General features: G+C 40.1%; 1 protein-coding gene across 13 annotated transcripts in view; it reads right to left on the bottom strand.

Annotated features, from left to right (window-relative positions):
- PWWP2A (PWWP domain containing 2A) overlaps nucleotides 1–18,781 on the bottom strand; it is a 64,978-nt gene that overhangs the window by 26,515 nt on the left and 19,682 nt on the right. For 7 of the 13 annotated variants that reach the window (XR_005242745.2, XM_038005318.2, XM_073010549.1 and 4 more), the window contains exon 2: nucleotides 8,549–9,513. Coding sequence is in view for 9 of the 13 variants with exons in the window: in XM_038005318.2 (XP_037861246.2) it covers nucleotides 8,549–9,513 (965 nt within the window). In the remaining 4 variants the exon portion in view is untranslated. The other 6 variants (XR_005242746.2, XR_012090800.1, XM_038005337.2 and 3 more) reach the window with 4 other exon arrangements.

The raw sequence follows: 18,781 nt of genomic DNA, 5'->3' as shown, positions 1-18,781 counted from the left end.
ACCTGCATCACTGGCAAGTCATATATATACTCCTGAGTATCCATTTCTATCTTTTACACTCAACTCGATGACATTCTCACATTACAAACAATTTTTCTGAGGCAATAAAAAAATTCCATCATATTTTACCTGACATTCCTAGGCTTTTTCAATAGCTTTTAAGTGAATCTAAATGAGGGACACTGTGGGGTACAAAATTACCTTAAATAGTAAAAAACAAAAAAAAAGAAAAAGAAAAACAAGAAGCCCTTGCTAAAACCTGATATGCATTTTATTTATTTCTATTTTTTTTGAGATGGAGTTTCGCTCTGTTACCCAGGCTGGAGTGCAGTGGCACAATCTTGGTTCACTGCAACCCCTGCCTCCTGGGTTCAAGTGATTCTCCTGCCTCAGCCTCCTGAGTAGCTGGGACTACAGGCACCCGCTACCACGCTCAGCTAATTTTTGTATTTTTAGTAGAGACAGGGTTTCGCCATGTTGGCCAGGCTGGTCCTGAACTCCTGACCTCAGGTGATCCAGCAGCTTTGGCCTCCCAAAGTGCTAGGATTACAGGCATGAGCCACTGCACTCAGCCCCTGATATGCATTATAAGTACAAGGTTTTTATTTGAGAAGAGGAAAAAAGTGTGATCATAACAGGCTAACACTTCAGTTATGAAGTACTTGGCTTTTCCTTGTAGATACTGACAACCAGGATAGAAAAAGTTATGAGAAGTTTTAATGATGGTTTCTGGTTAAGACTCAGATTTCCAGGCAGTATAAGGAAGTAACTGCCAACATTTTTTTTTTTTTGAGATGGAGTCTCGCTCTGTCACTCAGGTTGGAGTGCAATGGCACGATCTTGGCTCACTGCAACCTCTGCCTCCCGGGTTCAAGCGATTCTCTCGCCTCAGCCTCCTTAGTAGCTGGGATTACAGGTGCGCACCAGCACGCCCATCTAATTTTTGCATTTTTAATAGAGACAGGGTTTCACCACGTTGGTCAGGCTGATCTCGAACTCCTCACCTTGTGATCTGCCTACCTCGGCCTCCCAGAGTGCTGGGATTAACAGGCGTGAGCCACCACGCCCGGCTGTCACATGTCACATTCTTTTTTTTTGAGATGGAGTCTCGCGCCGTCACCCATGCTGGAATGCAGTGGTGCGATCCTGGCTCACTGCAACCTTTGCCTACTGGGTTCACGCCATTCTACTGCCTCAGCCACCCGAGTAGCTGGGACTACAGGCACCTGCCACCACGCCCGGCTCATTTTTGTATTTTTAGTAGAGATGGTGTTTGACCATGTTGGCCAGGCTGGTCTCGAACTCCTGACCTCAGGTGATCCGCCTGCCTCGGCCTCCCAAAGTGCTGGGATTACAGATGTGGGCCACCGTACCCAGCCTTTATAACTGTCACATTCTTATGATACAAAGAAACTTCCATATTTAAATAATGACTGTTTTCAACTTTTTTTTTTTTTTTAGACAGTTTCACTCTTGTTGCCCAGGCTGGAGTACGGTGGCACGATCTCAGCTCACTGCAAGCTCCACTTCCCAGGTCAGGTTCAAGCAGTTCTCCTGCCTCAGCCTCCTGAGTAGCTGGGATTATAGACACGCACCACCACACCCAGCTAATTTTTATATTTTTAATAGAGATGGGGTTTCACCATGTTGGCTAGGCTGGTCTCGAACTCCTGACCTCATGATCCGCCCGCTTCAGCCTCCCAAAGTGCTGGGATTACAGACGTGAGCCACCACGCCTGGCCAGAATATCAGAAATGTGAAGAAACAATATTTAGCTGGGTGCAGTGGCTCATACCTGTAAACCCACCACTTTGGGAGGCCAAGGCAGAAGTTACTGTTTGAGCCCAGAAGTTCAAGACCAGCCTGGGCAACACAGTGAGACCCTGTCTCTACAAATAATTTTTTAAAATTAGTCAGGTGTGATGGTACGTGTCTGTGGCCCCCGCTAAGAGGCTGAGGTAGGAGGATCGCCTAAGCCTAGGAGGTCGAGGCTGCAGTGAGTCATGATTATACCCCTACAGTCTAGCTTGGGCGAGAGTGAGACCTTGTCTCAAAATATATAAATATATATATATAAAAAATTCACCTTTAAACTGAGTTTGCAATTGGTCTGTTTTTAACATCAAAGCTTTATGGGCTGGGCACAACGGCTCACACCTATAATCTCAGCACTTTGGGAGGCCAAGGCAGGCAGATCACCTGAGGTCAGGAGTTGAGACCAGCCTGGCCAACATGGTGGAACCCCACCTTCCTGCCTCAGCCTCTGGAGTAGCTGGGACTATAGGCATGAGCCACCATGTTCAGCCTCATAAATAATTTTTTTGTCAATTTTGAATATGGAAATCATTTAAATTAGTAATGGAATTAAACTACTTTCCAAGTTTTAAATACCATCACACTTTTTGTCATATTTTAATAATATGTATACCATTTTTTTGAAATTTACTTGCTTTTTCCACTTTTTATGTCGGTAAAGTTAATGGAAAACAAATATGCCTTGATATAAAAGTTTACATTACTGGAAGGGAACAGTTTTAACCAAAACCAACTAACTACTCGGTTAAGTACAGTCACACTAATTCACCTAAAATTTTGGCAGTTACAGTTCTTAAAAATGGAGACACTGGCCGAGCACGGTGGCTCATGCCTATAATCCCAGCACTTTGTTGGGGGCCAAGACGAGAGAATCACTTGAGCCCAGGAGTTTGAGACCAGCCAGGGCAACAAAGGGAGACTTTGTCTCTACTAAACATTTTTTTTAAATTAGCCGGGCATGGTGACACGCACCTGTAGTCCCAGCTATGGTGGGGGTAGGGGGCTTGAGGTGGGAGAACTGCGTGACCCCAGGAAGTCAAGGCTGTGATCTCGCAACTGCATTCCAGCCTGGGCGACAGAGTGCGACCCTATTTCAAAAAAAAAGTTGGGGGGGCACCAATTAGCACTGTAAGCTACAGTCATTTCCTTGTATAGGACTACAGATTGATCAGGAAGGAATCCTGGAAGTGGAGCAATGCCAGCAGCATATTCCAATCACACCACTGACCAAGAAAAACATTCTTATAACTTACTTTCCAACACCTTCTAGAAAATGCCATCCCAAATTTAAAAGATTTCTATCAAAACCAAATTACAGATGGAAGGTGGTGATGGTTGAACAACATTGTGAATGTATTTAATGCCATAGAACTGTATAATTAAAAATGATTAAGATGACAAATTTTACATCTATTTAACCACAATTTTTCAAACACCACACAAAAAGATCACAGTGCTCCATTAATATAACAAGGAGAAAGTGATTTCCACACAATGCCACAAGGAAAGGCAAAAAAAAAAAAACCTGTTTGGATCTATAAATATTAGGTCTGTTACTTGAGTAAAGATAAGACAAAGAGTTGTTTATCTTATGTTAGTGTCAATTATCCATGGTAATGACACCAAAATACCCTGGAAAACTAAAAATACACAGATCAGCTATATCACTGTGACTTTAAACTTCCTATTCCTTCATTGAAAATGGCACAACAAAGCATATTACTATTAGCTAATGCTTTCATTTTTTAATCCTGTTCATTTGTTGAATGAAGGAATACAGTAAATCTACACAAACTGTATATCTGGAATATGAAGGACCTATTAACTAAATCAGAACCAGGTAAAGGTAACTAATGCACCCTCGCCGTTTTATTTTCTCCTGGAAATTGGCATGGCATCCTGTTTCTGAATTCCCTTACATCCAGCATGTTTTTCGTTTTGTTTTGTTTTTTGAGACAGAGTCTCACTCTGTCACCCAGGCTGGAGTGCAACCTCCGCCTCCTGGGTTCAAGCAATTCTCCTGACTCAGCCTCCCAAGTAGCTGGGATTACAGGCATATGCCACCATGCGCAGCTAATTTTTGTGTTTTTAGTAGAGACGGGGTTTAGTAGAGACAGGGTTTTGCGATGTTGGCCAGGCTAGTCTTGAACTCCTGACCTCAGGTGATCCACCTGCCTCAGCCTCCCAAAGTGCTGGGATTACAAGCATGAGCCACCGTGCCCAGCCATACCTGGCATTTTTTAAGAGATTGTTTTAATAGCTCTAATATAAGAACAATACCAAAACAAAAACTACATTTGCCTCAACTTAGAAAATGAGTCTTCATTCTCTCTGGAAAATTCCCTATTGGAGGCCATCACTAGGCACAAATTCCTGAATCAAAACATTAATTTTTCTAGACATCTGCCCATCTCTTCAGCTGTTTAAGTACTAATAAAAGTGAAAGCATACAGCACAGACCATAGAAAATTCCCAACTTCAAAGGGAAAACCTAATTTTAGATACAAATTACAGACTTAAGGTATTTCCAATTCCCAATTCAGTTATTCTACAGACTTGTGACCTTTTCAACATAACCAATTTTTAGAAAAGTACAACCTGCTTAAATAGGAGTGTAACTCAATTTAATATTTTGCAATTTAGATACTCAGGCTCACTAATGAAGATATATTCATTTAGTTGATTTTAGTATCAGTTCCCTGTTCTTTGCCTCCAGTCTGTTATCACATCAAAATTCCTGCTTTTTCAACTTAGTACCAATCTACAGTTACTATTTACAGATTTCTTCCCCATCAAAACCATCTGGGGACACACCACCAAGTCATACAAAAAGGCTTCAGACTAGTGAATCCCACTTTCTCTACCTCACTGATATATAGGGTTTTTTTCAGAGACAGGGTGTCACTCTTGCCTAGACCAGAGTGCAGTGGTGTGATCATAGCTCACTGCAGCCTCCAACTCCTGAGCTCAAGCCATCTTAGCCTCCCAAGTAGCTAGGATACAGGCGTATAGCTGGGACTATAGGTGTGCACCACCATGCCGGGCTAAGTTTTTATTTTTCTGCAGAGATGGCAGGGGGGACAGGGGTCTATGTTGTCCAGACTGGTCTCCAACTCCGGGCCTCAAGCAATCATCCCACCCTGGCCTTCCAAACTTCAAGGAATATGGGAATGAGCCACCGCACCTGGCCTCTCACAGATAATTGTTTGTGGTCTTTGGTTCCACATCTGTAAATGAGAGTTGAATGGATGTTCCTTCCAAATGATTAGTCAGCTTCCTGGTCTATAAATTCTAGAAAGTAAAAAGGGAAAAATACTCTGATGCTTTACATTTCTGAGAATTTCCAGAAATAAACACATTCTTAGCTTTCACAACTCTTCCTTCACTTGGTTTCTCCCCTTGCCAATCCTTTGTTTTAGCCACGACCGTTACTTAAGCCGCAGATTTGGTCTAAGCCAGTTTACTCCCACTGCAAAGGGAAAAAAAATACCCACTTCTGTTATCTCCATATCAAGAATAAGTGCCTTTTATCATTTCAAAGAGAAATATAAAGTGGCTATAACTACCCAATTCAACTATATCTCCATCTGCAGTAGATACTGGACAAATGTATCTAAGACATTTCCACTGGAATAAAAGTTTTTAATATTCAGCTATTAGAGTTTAGAATACACATTTAAGATTAGAGAGATTCTTTAAAACTTGCTTCCCTACTGAAACCACAAATGAAATATGCCAGACTGCCAGTTTAAAGCAAAGGGGTCATTTGGCATAATATCATTTGTGATATGCTCAACCTTTTCCTCAAAGGTGTGTTCTACGAAACTGAATGTTATTTTATATTCAACAATCATGATTTTTTTTTCTTTCTTCTCTTTCCCCATGGCTTCTGAAACAAATCAAATTTGGTTTATGCCACAAGAGCACATTTACCAAGCACTTGACCATATTAGTAATGTCCACTTCAAACCACTGTTAAGATAAAACTCACCCGGATCATTACACACAGCCTTGGAATTACATGTTTTGGTGATTTTTAAGTCTTTCTGAACTTTAGATTTCAAACTTTTAAAAACACCTGAATTAACAAGTTCATTAATCTGAAACAAATACTTGGAAAATCTTTTAGGATAGTTCCTTATAACTTCTCAACCACACTGTGAATTTCAATCAAAGAATTTTTTTTTTTAAGTATAGTTGTTTCTGTTTGCAGGAAAGAATATGTTCTACTCAAGTGAAACATGTTTTTAAATTGTGTGTTCATAATAATCAAAAAGCATTGAGTTCCCCAGAAGAAATTCCACTTGCTTTTGCAGAAATTCGTAACCAGTTCATAACCTTAAGAAAGCTGACAAGACTATTGATTTTCAACCTCCATTAATCTTTTCATTATGCATTCCATAACTATTTCAAATTGGATTTAGAAATCCACAAAAACTGCTAACACTTTTAAATTTCTAAAAGTATTGAAATTAGATATCCAAAAGTTAAGACACAAAACGTATGAAAGCAACTTTAAAAATCTTGAGATAAACTTGCCTCCACAGCAAATCAGATATATTTCTCACTACTAATACAAAGCTAAAAATGGAAAATAAGAAATCAAATCTTAGGGACAGATGGACCATGTAGAAAAATAGTAAGCTAAGTTACTAGCCCCAAAAGCAGTGATATATGAGGCAGAAAACCAAACAGAAGAGACCAGTTGTAATTACCCAAATGTAAAAAAAGGAAGCATGTGATGAAATATTAAGGCTAAAAATTAAAATTCACACATTTATGAGAAATTGGCAGGAAGGGGGTATCAAATCTAAAAGCATTATCAAACCTCTATACTATAAAATCTTATTTTGAGAATATACTGATTCATCTCTCATTATTTGAAGTTTTCTTATCTCAGATAATATACTCCCGGATAGGGCAAATAGCAAAATAAAAGTTTGATTTTTTCATCTCTTCTAAACACTCTTACAAAGAATAATTTTCTACCATCTTGAAATTTTTCAAAGCTTTTTGAGAAACACACACAAATAATTTGGATTTAGTTGATTTTATTTAGTTTTTTTTTTTTTTTTTTTTTTTTTTTTTTTTACATTTCAAAGCATTACACAATTACATTTTCTCATTTTCTGACCTGCAAACAGATACCTTAAACGGAAATTATTTTGTTTTAATTATCAAATTAGGTACATCCAAAATGCAACAATTACACATATGACAATTAATTCACAAAGTGTAATTTTACTGGGACATATCCTAAGAATTTAGGAACAGCCAGTCAGGAGAAATCTGACCAAATTTAGCAATCAACTATTTACAAATCCAAAATCAAACCTATCTAAACTCCCAAACCAGAAGCTTGAAAGTATTTATTAAATCCCCACCAGACGAAAGACAGTGATGACTAACACCTATCCAGTCTTGACAGTTTTAATCCCAAACACTGGGCTATTTCCCCAGTCTGTAACTGAATAGCAAGCATCTGTTTGTCAAACACCTAACCATCTAACTTTTACACCGTTATGCGCATAAGAAGGCTAAGTGTTCATTATTTAAAAAACAAGTAGTCATTAAATATCCACACTATTCCCCCAGCTCACCAAGCCCTTACTGCAATCCCAAATATGCAACCTGTGTCACACAGTGACAGGCTATATTTCATATATATATGTATATATATGTGTATATATACAGTATTAGGTACAAATGGCAATTAACAGTCCCTAGAAAAATTCAATTTCAGTTGAGGCTATGGCTCCTACGCCTTGGGATGGTTTTGAACTTCAAAACCGAAAAACACTGCTAAAATCTCATTTCCTTAACACAAAATTTGATTATATGTTCAGTTTAACTTCTCAGTCTAAAAATGGCTATAAGGTAAGTATTAAAAAGCCAGCCAACTGAGTGCAACTTCTCTCTCCAATCCGGCCAAGCTATTTCGTAGAAATTATTTCTAACTAGACTAGAAAATCTGTGGTGACTTCCAATGGTCTTGCCTACCTTACTGTCCATGTTCACGTTTCAAACTGTGTCAACAAAGCCCGCACTTCGGGGGTCAGCTGCTTGGCAGCCTTAGCTGCCTCTGTGATAGCCTTGCGATACAGGCCCTTTCTCTTCTTATTAAAGCGTGACTGGAAGTTTTCTAAAAAGGGGGAGAGTTGTGAAAGAGCAAGGAAAGATGTTGTTGGAGACCCAAACCATGAAATACGGGCCTCCTGTCGGACTAAAAGGCCGTTATCTTTCCGGCTCACAGTTATAGTAAGAATACGGGCTGGCCACCAAGGGAAGCCATATATCTTGGCCCAAACAATGTCCCCTACACATATGGTCCTGCCATCTGGTGTGACGCATTTAGAGACGGTTTTGGAAAAGACTTTCATTTTCAAGGAATTACTGAGCTTTTTCTCTTCCTTTGAAGAGGAGGAAGTGGAGGAGGTGGAAGGTGCATGCATACTGCCTGGAGGAAAATCAAAGCTTTCAGAAGAACTACACTCAGAGTTGGAAGATTTCAAATCATCTGTGCTATCAATGCTACACACTGAAGCACTGGAGGAGTCAGATTTCTTTTGATTTAGGGTCATATAAACAGAGATATTGTTTTTGCTGCCCTTTTTGCCCAATGTCTGTGGTTCATCCTGCTCACCAGGCACATGCACTTCATTTGTGTCCTGAACCTCACTGCTGGCCTCTTCAGGGCCTTTTGAGGGACTCTGATTTTCTGAAGGGGCCTCACCTGCTGAGCGGGTAGAGGTGCAGCGAGACTGGGGCTTGGGTGCCATCTTGCCACTCCGCATTTTCTCAAGTCCTGTCTTCAGAGAAGAGTCATTTTCTTCATTCCTGTACCTCTGTGGTTTTAAACGAACCCGGGGTGGAAGGGAACCTGAGCTAGGATTCTGATATCGACGTGTGAAATGGACTTTTGAATGTGCATTTTTGGAAGTAGAGGTTTCATTTTGCTTCTTTTGTGCCTTTTCTTTGGCAATTTTTAACACTTCCCGAGCTTTCACATGATCCATGTTCTTACTCTGGAGAACTTTTTTAGTACTTAACTGAGCTTTTGATGTATTTGCCTGAGCAGAAACTTTTACGACTCTGCCTCTGCTGTGAGCAATATTTGAAACCTTAACCACGGCATTTCTTTTCTGGCTTTCATTTTGGTTTTTCCCATCCACTTTATGGTCAGTTTTCAGTTTTTTGTTCACAGTAGTTACACTTTCATTTCTCCGTTTTTTATCTTCATATTTAGAAGAGTCACTTGCACTACTACCTTTTCTAATTTCCTTTTTTTCAGCAACAACACTGTTTTTACATTTATCACACAGAACTTGCCTGGGTCGTAGTTTAATAGCATTCATTATTGAAGTGGGTTCTTCCCTGTACATTTTTCGTTTGGGTCGCTTAATTTTCCGTGGAGGTGGCTGAGGTATTGATTGGTTATATGTGTCCCTGATAAACAAAGGGGGAGGATAAGGTGCTCCTTCATGGAAGAGAGGTGGTGGTTTGGAAGTCCACAGGCTTTCAGCCAAACTCAGCTTGGGATGCGGGACAGGAGAAGGGTCATCAGGAACAGCACCATTGGCTTCACACTTGACTTCTGTCCCTTCTTGGAATGTATTACTTTGGAGCTGCATGGCTTCTGGTTTATCCTTATATTCCCTTTTGGGAAATACTGTCACAGGGATACCATGGGGCCCAAACCTTTGAAAGAAATGGAAGAAAAAAAGAAGACATTAAGTTAACATCTATAATTCAATTTTTTAAACGTAAACAACACCTGATGCTTACTTACATAACCTTTCCCGAAAACTACTTCATATTAAAAAACAAGAACACAAAAATCTACTATCTCTTCCCCCAAAAGTCCAGAGACCTTCATTTCTTTAGGTCCTACATTTTTGGTAAAAACAAACAGCTGCCCTAAGCAATGGAAGAACAGTTGACTATACTTAAAATAGGTATTTCCAGTATTGAATCAGAAAGAATGTTTTCTCAGACAGCTTTATGTTAAGCATCACATATATTACATTCACTGAACCATATACAACATTTTCAGTAAATGCAACTACAACTTTTGTGAAACACACATATATTTCTTCCTCTGGTTATAACAGCTTTCAAAACTTCCACAAAGCAAATTCAGCCTTAACTATCCAAAGCTATTTAATAAGTAAAATCCCATCTCAACTTTATTGGTTAATCACTGAAGATTCAAAGAAAGTTGCTCTTCCACTCTTGCATCCTAACTAGTTACCTATTCTGTCTCCCAAAACACAAAAATACCAAGAACTCAGATACTCAAACTACTTCCGAAGCAAACAGTTACAGAGCTGTGGCTTTCTAACTTTTTAAATCATCTCATATTAAGAAATATATTTGCACTACAATCCAACAAAAACACTTATGAATGTATACATGCATCCATATATACATAAATACACAAACTTAAGCAAAAGTTTCACCAAGTACTTAACTGTGTATTTTGTGATACATAATTTCTTTTCTACTCTGGTCTACTTCATTTGTTTTAAGGCTAGTCAGACCCATTAAACTGACTTGAAAACTGGTACGGGTCCAGACCCTGTTTGCACACCACAGTACCTAATACAAATCTTTAAAAATCTCAGTTTTTAATAACCTTATTTGATAGAGTTAGAAATAACAGTGTTTTAACGTGCCTGGGCTGAATACCAAGAACCTGATCCTTAAAATAAACCTTAAAATAAACTTGCTATACTAAGTTTTCTTCACATAAAATCAAATCACGCTACCAAATAATTTCAGCATATACGTTAGCATGTTGACTGTATGCACTATTTGATTCCAGCAGTATCTAATACAATACAACTGTAATGCCAGTCCTGTAAGGCAAAAGCTTAGACCTAAACCCAAAGATTGGCTTCGGGTAGTCAGTCACGCGGAACCTACAAAACTAGATGCCAATGTTAAATATGTCTGTTTTTCTACATTACAAATCTTCAGTGTCCAGATTCTCCAAAATGTTAAAAAAAAAAAAAAAAAAAAGACAGGATCTCACTCGGTCATCCAGGGTGCAGTGCAGTGGTACCATCACAGCTCACTGCAGCCTCGACCTCCTAGGCTCAAGCAATCCTCCCATCTCAGCCTCCCATGTAGCTGGGACCACAGACACACGTCACCATGACTGGCTAATTTTAGTATTTTTTGTAGAGACAGGGTTTCACTCTGTTGTCCAGGCCAGTCTTGAATGACTGAGCTCAAGCAGTCTGCCCGCCTCAGCCTCCCAAAGTGCTGGGATTACAGACGTGAGCCACCGTATCCAGCCAGAAGTGTCCTTATGCTCCCAAAAAGGTTCAGAATACCTTTGCTAGGAAGAACTCCTGATATTAGGTACTAACAGCTGCGGACAAACCTAAACGTGGGCAGGATTTACAAAGAGCCAGCATACACCAGATACTATTCTAGCACCTGAATACTTTTTTCCCCAAAGTCTTTGTTAGCTTGGCTACCACAAACCAATAACTTACAGCAAATACTTACAAAACATAAAAAGGAAAGGCTTTTTTACCTACAGTAGGAAAAGATTAGGTCTCGGCTAGTCCAAAAAGGAAAGGTACCCTCCTATTGTATCAGGCTGCACAGAAAGCTGCTTTCTCCATTCTAACTTCTGGTAACCAAGTGTTTGCTTCCTGACTACTTAAAGTAACTTTAAGCATTTAACGCTTTCTTACACAGTACACAGGAGCTCATTAACCACTTTTTCAAAAGATGACAGGACAAAAGAGGTGCTTCTTGTGTTTTAATGTAGAACCAACATAAACAGTGTGACTTACTTGATGTAATACCACTACTTGCATTAACAATAACATTTTCTAACTCATAAGAAGGCATCATTTTGCCTCCATCACACATTCACATGATATTTCAATAGCTGAATGAAGAGAAGTGCCCTTCCTCTTATTGATTTATAAAATTTTTTTATAGAGACAGAGTCTTACTCTGTCACTCAGGCTGGAATGCAGTGGTGCAATCATGGATCACTGCAGCATCAACCTCTTGAACTCAAGCAATCCTCTCACCTCAGCCTCCCGAGTAGCTGGAACTACAGGCACCTGCCACCATACCCAGCTCCCTTCCTTTTATTAGGACTAACTAAACCATACTTAACCTTAATGTTTGAGGTGAATTTTCACAGCTATCTTTATCAACTGTTTGTATCCTCTAAACTCATTTTTGCATGTGTAAAATAAAACACTATTTCCAACCTTAAAGGATTCAGATAAAGATCAATAGGTCAATACACGGCAGCCATTTTCCTTGGCTAAAATTTACTTTATTTAATTTGCTTCATGTAAGTGATTTAATCTTATTTTCAAACTAATAACCTAAAGCCTGATGCAGTGGCTCACGTCTGTAATCCTAACACTTTGAGAGGGTGAAGTGGGCAAATTGCTTGAGTCCAGGAGTTTCAGACCAGCCTGGGCAACACAGGAAGACTCCATGTCTCTACAAATAGAAAAATTAGCCTGGTATGGGGGTGTGTACCTGTGATCCCAGCTACTTGGGAGGCTGAGGTGGGAGGATGGCTTGAGCCCGGGAGGTCAAGGCTTCAGTGAGCAATGTTCGCGCTATTGTACTCCAGCTTGAGCAACTGAGTAAGACTTTGTCTCAAAAAAAAAAAAAAAAAAAAAAAAGGCCGGGGCAGTGACTCACGCCTGTAATCCCAACACTTTGGGAGGCCTGAGGTCAGGAGTTCGAGACCAGCCTGGCCAACATGGTGAAAACCCGTCTCTACTAAAAATACAAAAATGAGCTGGGTATGGTGGCACGTGCCTGTAGTCCCAACTACTCGGGAGGCTGAGGCGGGAGAATTGCTTGAATCCGGGAGGCGAAGGTCGTAGTGAGCCGAGATCATACCACTGTACTCCAGCCTGGAGACAGAGAGAGACTCCGTCTCAAATAAAATAAAAATAAATAAAACAAATACAAAAACAAAAAACACCTAATAATTTACTAGAGGTTTCTTTGGTTGGGGGGGGTTGTTTTGTTTTTTTGAGACAGACTCTCACTGTCGCCCAGGCTGGAGTGCAGTGGCGCAACCTCAGCTCACTGCAACCTCCGCCTCCTGGGTTCAAGTTATTCTCATGTCTCAGCCACTTGAGTAGCTAGGATTACAGGCGCATGCCATCACGCCAGGCTAATTTTTATATTTTTAGTAGATGGGGTTTCACCATGTTGGCTGGGCTGGTTTTGAACTTCTGGCCTCAAGTGATCCACCAGCCTCAGCCTCCCACAGTGCTAGGATTACAGGCGAGAGCCACTGCAACAAGCCAATTTTGCTAGAGTTTAGGGTCCTTCCCATATATTTAATTCATAATCTCAATGCAAGTATGGCCCAGCCAATTACTTTACAGCTGTTTATATCAAGTAATGGAATCTGATATGTTTATCTTTATGAAGTTCAGTAAGAATGTTACTATTTCGCAACTGGATTGTTTTTATTCTTTGCTGTTCCCACATAAGCATCAAAATACCCAAGTGTTAAATGCTTTTAATAACATAGGGAAGAAGCACCTAATTGTATAATGAGTGACAACTGTAGTGAAAACTACAAAAAGGGGGAAAAAGGGGAAATAAAACTGGTAATTGTGTGTGGGTAGTAAATGCCTAGCAAAGCAGAAAAATGTATCTAAATAATAATAAAACATCCTCAAAGGACCAAAAAGATAAATCACTTTAAGAAGAAATGGGGATCGCTTCATCTCAGTAATCATGCTATCACCCTTACACAGATAATACCTAAGGCAGTGTTACCAAACTAAGGATGGAGACACTAATTTTGAAATCAATTTCAGGGGTCACACTATGATTAAAATAAAATCAGAGTGTAAAAGTAGAAGTAAATATCTGTAACTGCAATGAATCTGTTTCATACATGTATATAAGGATATATGGATCCAGATGTAAAATAGATTTCTAACTAGGCTAAAATGTTTGAGAGCCACTAACCTATGAAACTATAAACTTAATAAGAATATAAAGCAGAAACAAAACTATGGTCCCTTAAAAACCCTAATTTCTCCCAGCCTGACCAACATGGTGAAACCCTATCTCTACTAAAAATACAAAAATCAGCCAGGCGTGGTGGTGCACGCCTGTAATCCCAGCTACTCGGGGGAAGGCTGAGGTTGCAGTGAGCCGAGATCATGCCACTGCACTCCAGCACTCCAGCCTGGGTGACAGGGCAAGACTCCATCTTAAAAAAAAAAATAAAAAATAAAAATAAAAATAAAACCCTAATTCCTCAAGTACAATCTGTGAAAAAATACATCACAACTCCTCGGAGTGTTTGCAGTGGAAATTCCTAAGCCCTGCCCAAAACATAAATCATAAAACTTTCCTACAGTGGAACTGGGATCTGGTATTTTAGCAAGCACCTTGGCTTTAGCTTTTCCTAAGGGAAGACATTTATGTCTCATGTGAATGCTCACCAAGATTTTATTGAGTAAGTGTTTAGGTGAAAGGCTGACTGGTATCCTTTGCTTTAAGTTTTCCAAAAGCACTTTCTACAAATACTCCCAAAAAGTTGAGTAATAAGATACTCTACCCACTTTGTACAGCATAAAGGCATGTGTTAATGTATTAGTGGCTCCTAACCCTTATCCACTTTCAGTCTTTAACTACTACCCAAAGATTCTAAAGTAAAACAATTCAGGTATTATGGCTTAATTAAAAATATTGCAACTGTCTGCAAATCTATAATTCTTTGAAAATAAAACTTTCTGTGAATGTTATTCAACAAAAAAATTTCTTTTTAATTTAATAGAAAAGCGGTCTCCCTATGTTGTCCAGAGTTAGTCTTGAACTCCTGGGCTCAATCAGCCTGCCTTCCATAGTGCTGGGATTAGAGGTGTGAGCCACCACAGTCGGCCTCAAAATTCTTTTAAAGTAAATATCTTCTTAATAATTTAGGAATAAGTGCCAAAAAAAAAAAATGTGTTGTTTTTTTTTTCCGGAGACAGAGTCTCACTCTGTCACCCAGGCTAGAGCGCAGTGGCCTGATTTCAGCTCACTGATTTCACCCCTCCTGGGTTCAAGCAATTCTCATGCCTTGGCCTCCCAAGTGGGTGTGTGCCACCATGCCCAGCTAACTTTTGTATTTTTAGTAGAGATGGAGTTTCGCCATGTTGGCCAGGCTGGTCTCAAACTCTTGGCCTCAACTAATCGGCCCTCCTTGGCCTCCCAAAGTATTAGGATTACAGGCGTGAGCCACTGCACCTGGCCAGTGTCAAAATTTTAAGGGGGAAGAACACTAGGGTTTAATAGTTACTTTGTGTTGCCGGGCACAGTGGCTCATGCCTGTAATCCCAGCACTTTGGGAGGCCAAGGCAGGCGGATCACCTGAGGTCAGGAGTTCAAGACCAGCCCGGCTAACATGGTGAAACCCTATCTCTACTAAAAATACAAAAATGAGCAAGGCATGGTGGTGCACACCTATAGTCCCAGCTACCGGGGAGGCTGAGGCAGGAGAACAGCCCTGGGAGACAGTGGCTGCAGTGAGTCAAAATATCGCACCACTGCATGCACTCCAGCCTGGGCGTCAGAGTGAGACTCCATTCTCAAAATAATAATAAAAATAAATAAAAATTAGCTAGGTGTGGTGGCACATGCCTGCAGTCACAGCTACTTGGGAGGCTGAGGTGGGAGAATCGCCTGAGCCATGATTGCACCACTGCACTCCAGCCTGGGTGACAGAGACCCTGTCTCAAAAACAAAACAGAAAAAGGCCATGAGCAGGAATGGTGGCTCATGCCTGCACTTTGGGAGGCCAAGACAGGAGGATAGCCTCAGGTCAGGAGTTCAAGACCAGCCTGGTCAACATATCCAGATGGTATCTCTACAGAAAAAGGAAAGAAAAAAAATAATAATACCCAGATTCACTTTTTATTTTGAGCCAATGATTTTAGAAACTACCTTGCCTTACAAACAGCAGCAGACTAAATCACAGAAGAGGTAAAACTGAAGCAAGCTTCTTGTGGTTCATATTTCATCTCTTTGTAAGACTGGTTACGATGTCAAAGTTTAACCTGAGAAAACAATGAAACAGCTAAATGCAAAAGAAAATTTTACCACAGGCCAGGCGCGGTGGCTCAAGCCTGTAATCCCAGCACTTTGGGAGGCCAAGACGGGCCGATCACGAGGTCAGGAGATCGAGACCATCCTGGCTAACACGGTGAAACCCCATCTCTACTAAAAAATACAAAAAAAAACTATCCGGGCGAAGTGGCGGGTGCCTGTAGTCCCAGCTACTCGGGAGGCTGAGGCAGGAGAATGGCGTGAACCTGAGAGGAGGAGCTTGCAGTGAGCTGAGATCCGGCCACTGCACTCCAGCCTGGGTGACAGAGCAAGACTCCGTCTCAAAAAAAAAAAAAAAAAAAGAAAATTTTACCACAAAAAATTAAAAATGGAATTACAATACAATCCAGGAATCCCACTTCTGGGTACATATCCAAAGGAATTGTAAGCAGGATCTCAAAGAGATATTAGCCAAAAAGGTAGAAGGTGGAAGCAACCCAAGTGTCTACTGACATATGAAAGGACAACAAAGTGTGAGCTAGACAGAGATATATAGATATACAAATATATTATACAAAATAGTATTTTCAGCCTTAAAAAGGCTGAAATCATAGACCAGGTGTGGTGGCTCACACCTATAATACCAGCATTCTGGGAGCCTGAAGCAGGCAGACTGCTTGATGTCAGGAGTTCAAGACCAGCCTGGCCAACATGGTGAAACCTTGTCTCTACTAAAAATACAAAATTAGTGGAGCATGGTGGTGCATGCCTATAATCCCAGCTACTTGGGAAGTTGAGGCACAAAAACTGTGTGAACCCAGGAGGCAGAGGTTGCAGTGAAAAGAGATCATGCCACTGCACTCCAGCTGGGGTGACAGAGTGAGACTCTGTCTCAAAAAAAAAAAAAAAAAAAAAGGAAGTCATGGCACATGCCACAACATGAATAAGTCTTGAGGACATTAAGCCAATCATAAAAAGATACTGTATGAATCCACTTACATGAGAAGTATCTAAAGTAGTCAAATTCACAGAAGCAGAAAGTAGAATAGTTTATAGCAGGTGGAAAAGGAGAAATGGGAAGCTGTTGTTTAAAAACTACTGAATTTTAGTTTTGCAAGATGAAAAACTTCTGGAGATCTGTTTCACAACAATGTGAATGTACTTAACACTATGGAACTGTATCCTTAATGGTTAAAATACATTTTGTTATTTTTTTTTTTTTACAATTTCAAAAACCTTTTAAAAATGTGTATCTAAGGTAGGCATGCCCATAGTCCAAGGTATTTAGGAGGCTAAAACAGAAGGATCACTTGAACCAGAGTTCGAGGCCATCCTGGGCAACACAGAAAGAACCAACCATTTTAAAAAAAAAAAAAATGTGTGGCTGGCCATGGTGGCTCATGCCTGTAATCCCAGCACTTTGGGAGGCCAAGGCAGGCGATCACCTGAGGTCAGGAGTTTAAGACCAGCCTGGCCAACATGGCAAAACCCTGTCTCTACTAAAAATACAAAAAGTAGCCGGGCGTGGTGGCATGCGCCTATAATCCCAGCTACTTGGGAGGCTGAGGCAGGGGAATCACTTGAACCCAGGAGGCAGAGGTTGCAGTGGGCCAAGATCACACCATTGCACTCCAGCCTGGGCAATAAGAGTGAAACCTGGTATCAAAAAAAACAAATGCGGCCAAGTGTAGTGGTTCATGCTTGTAATCCCAGCACTTTGGGAGGCCAAGGCAGGTGGATCACCTGAGGTCAGGAGTTCAAGACCAGCCTGGCCAACAGGGTGAAACCGCGTCTTTACTAAAAATACAAAAAATTACCCAGGGGTGGTGACAGATACCTGTAATCCCAGCTACTTGGGAGGCTGAAGCAGGAGAATCACTTGAACCTGGGAGGTGGAATTTACAGATCGCACCACTGCCCTCCAACCTGGGCAACCAGGCGAAACTCCACCTCAAAAAAAAAAAACAAAAAAAAATGCAGCTAAGCACGGTGGCTCAAGCCTGTAATACTAGCTACTCAAGAGGCTGATCACTTGAGGCCAGGAGTTTAATTAAGTCCAGCCTGGGCAACATAGCAAGACCTGATCTCAAAATTAAGTAAAAAATTAAAATATGAAACAATGAAAAAAAATGTATATCTAGCTAAATATAGAGAGGAAAGTTTTATGAGAAGCAATACATTGGCACAGTAAAGAATTATTAGTGCAAGGAAAACAGTAATTACATAGTGGAGAAACAGTACAACACTCTAACCTGAGAGAGAATCAAAGTATACATTGCCAATGAGGGCACATGGCTATCATAGGCCTGCAGATGTGGTGTTCCCGAGAACACAACATTGCCTGCTTAACCTAACCCTCTCAGGAGTAAATATCTGGCAAATCCAAATTGAGGAACAGTCCTTATTACATAATTGCTACATAATTATATTGCAAGTAAATGTAATACATAATCATTTACTAGAGGAGAAAAAACACATTGAAGGAAATTTCTATTGGAAAAATTGAAGAAATAATAAAACATGAGATACAAAGTAAAGTATTCTATCAATATTTCTTTAATTTGAAAACTATACTGTGGCTACAGTTTTCCTTTGATCTTAGAAAAGAAATGCTCAAGCATAAGTAAAGGAGAATGATGTCTTCAACTCAGCCTCAAACAGTTCAGGAAACAAATTTATTTACATAGAGAATGACAAATTAAATGTGGCAAAATGTTACAAATGACTCTAGAAAGAGTTTACAAGAATTCCCTGCTATGTTTTAAATTATCTAAAAATAAGAAGCTAAAAAAGTAAAAAGCATGAATTCAGTTTACTTAGTTCCACCAATACTTCTATGCAAAGAAAGCACACAAAAAGAAAATCTATCCCACTTAAGTGCAAATGCCAGCAAATTCACCTCAATTATCACTAA

Source organism: Chlorocebus sabaeus, chromosome 23 (assembly GCF_047675955.1).
Source record: "Chlorocebus sabaeus isolate Y175 chromosome 23, mChlSab1.0.hap1, whole genome shotgun sequence".
Classification (NCBI taxonomy): domain Eukaryota; kingdom Metazoa; phylum Chordata; class Mammalia; order Primates; family Cercopithecidae; genus Chlorocebus; species Chlorocebus sabaeus.
The sequence above is the reverse complement of the archived record's forward strand: the minus strand, read 5'-3'. Positions and strand labels throughout refer to the sequence as shown.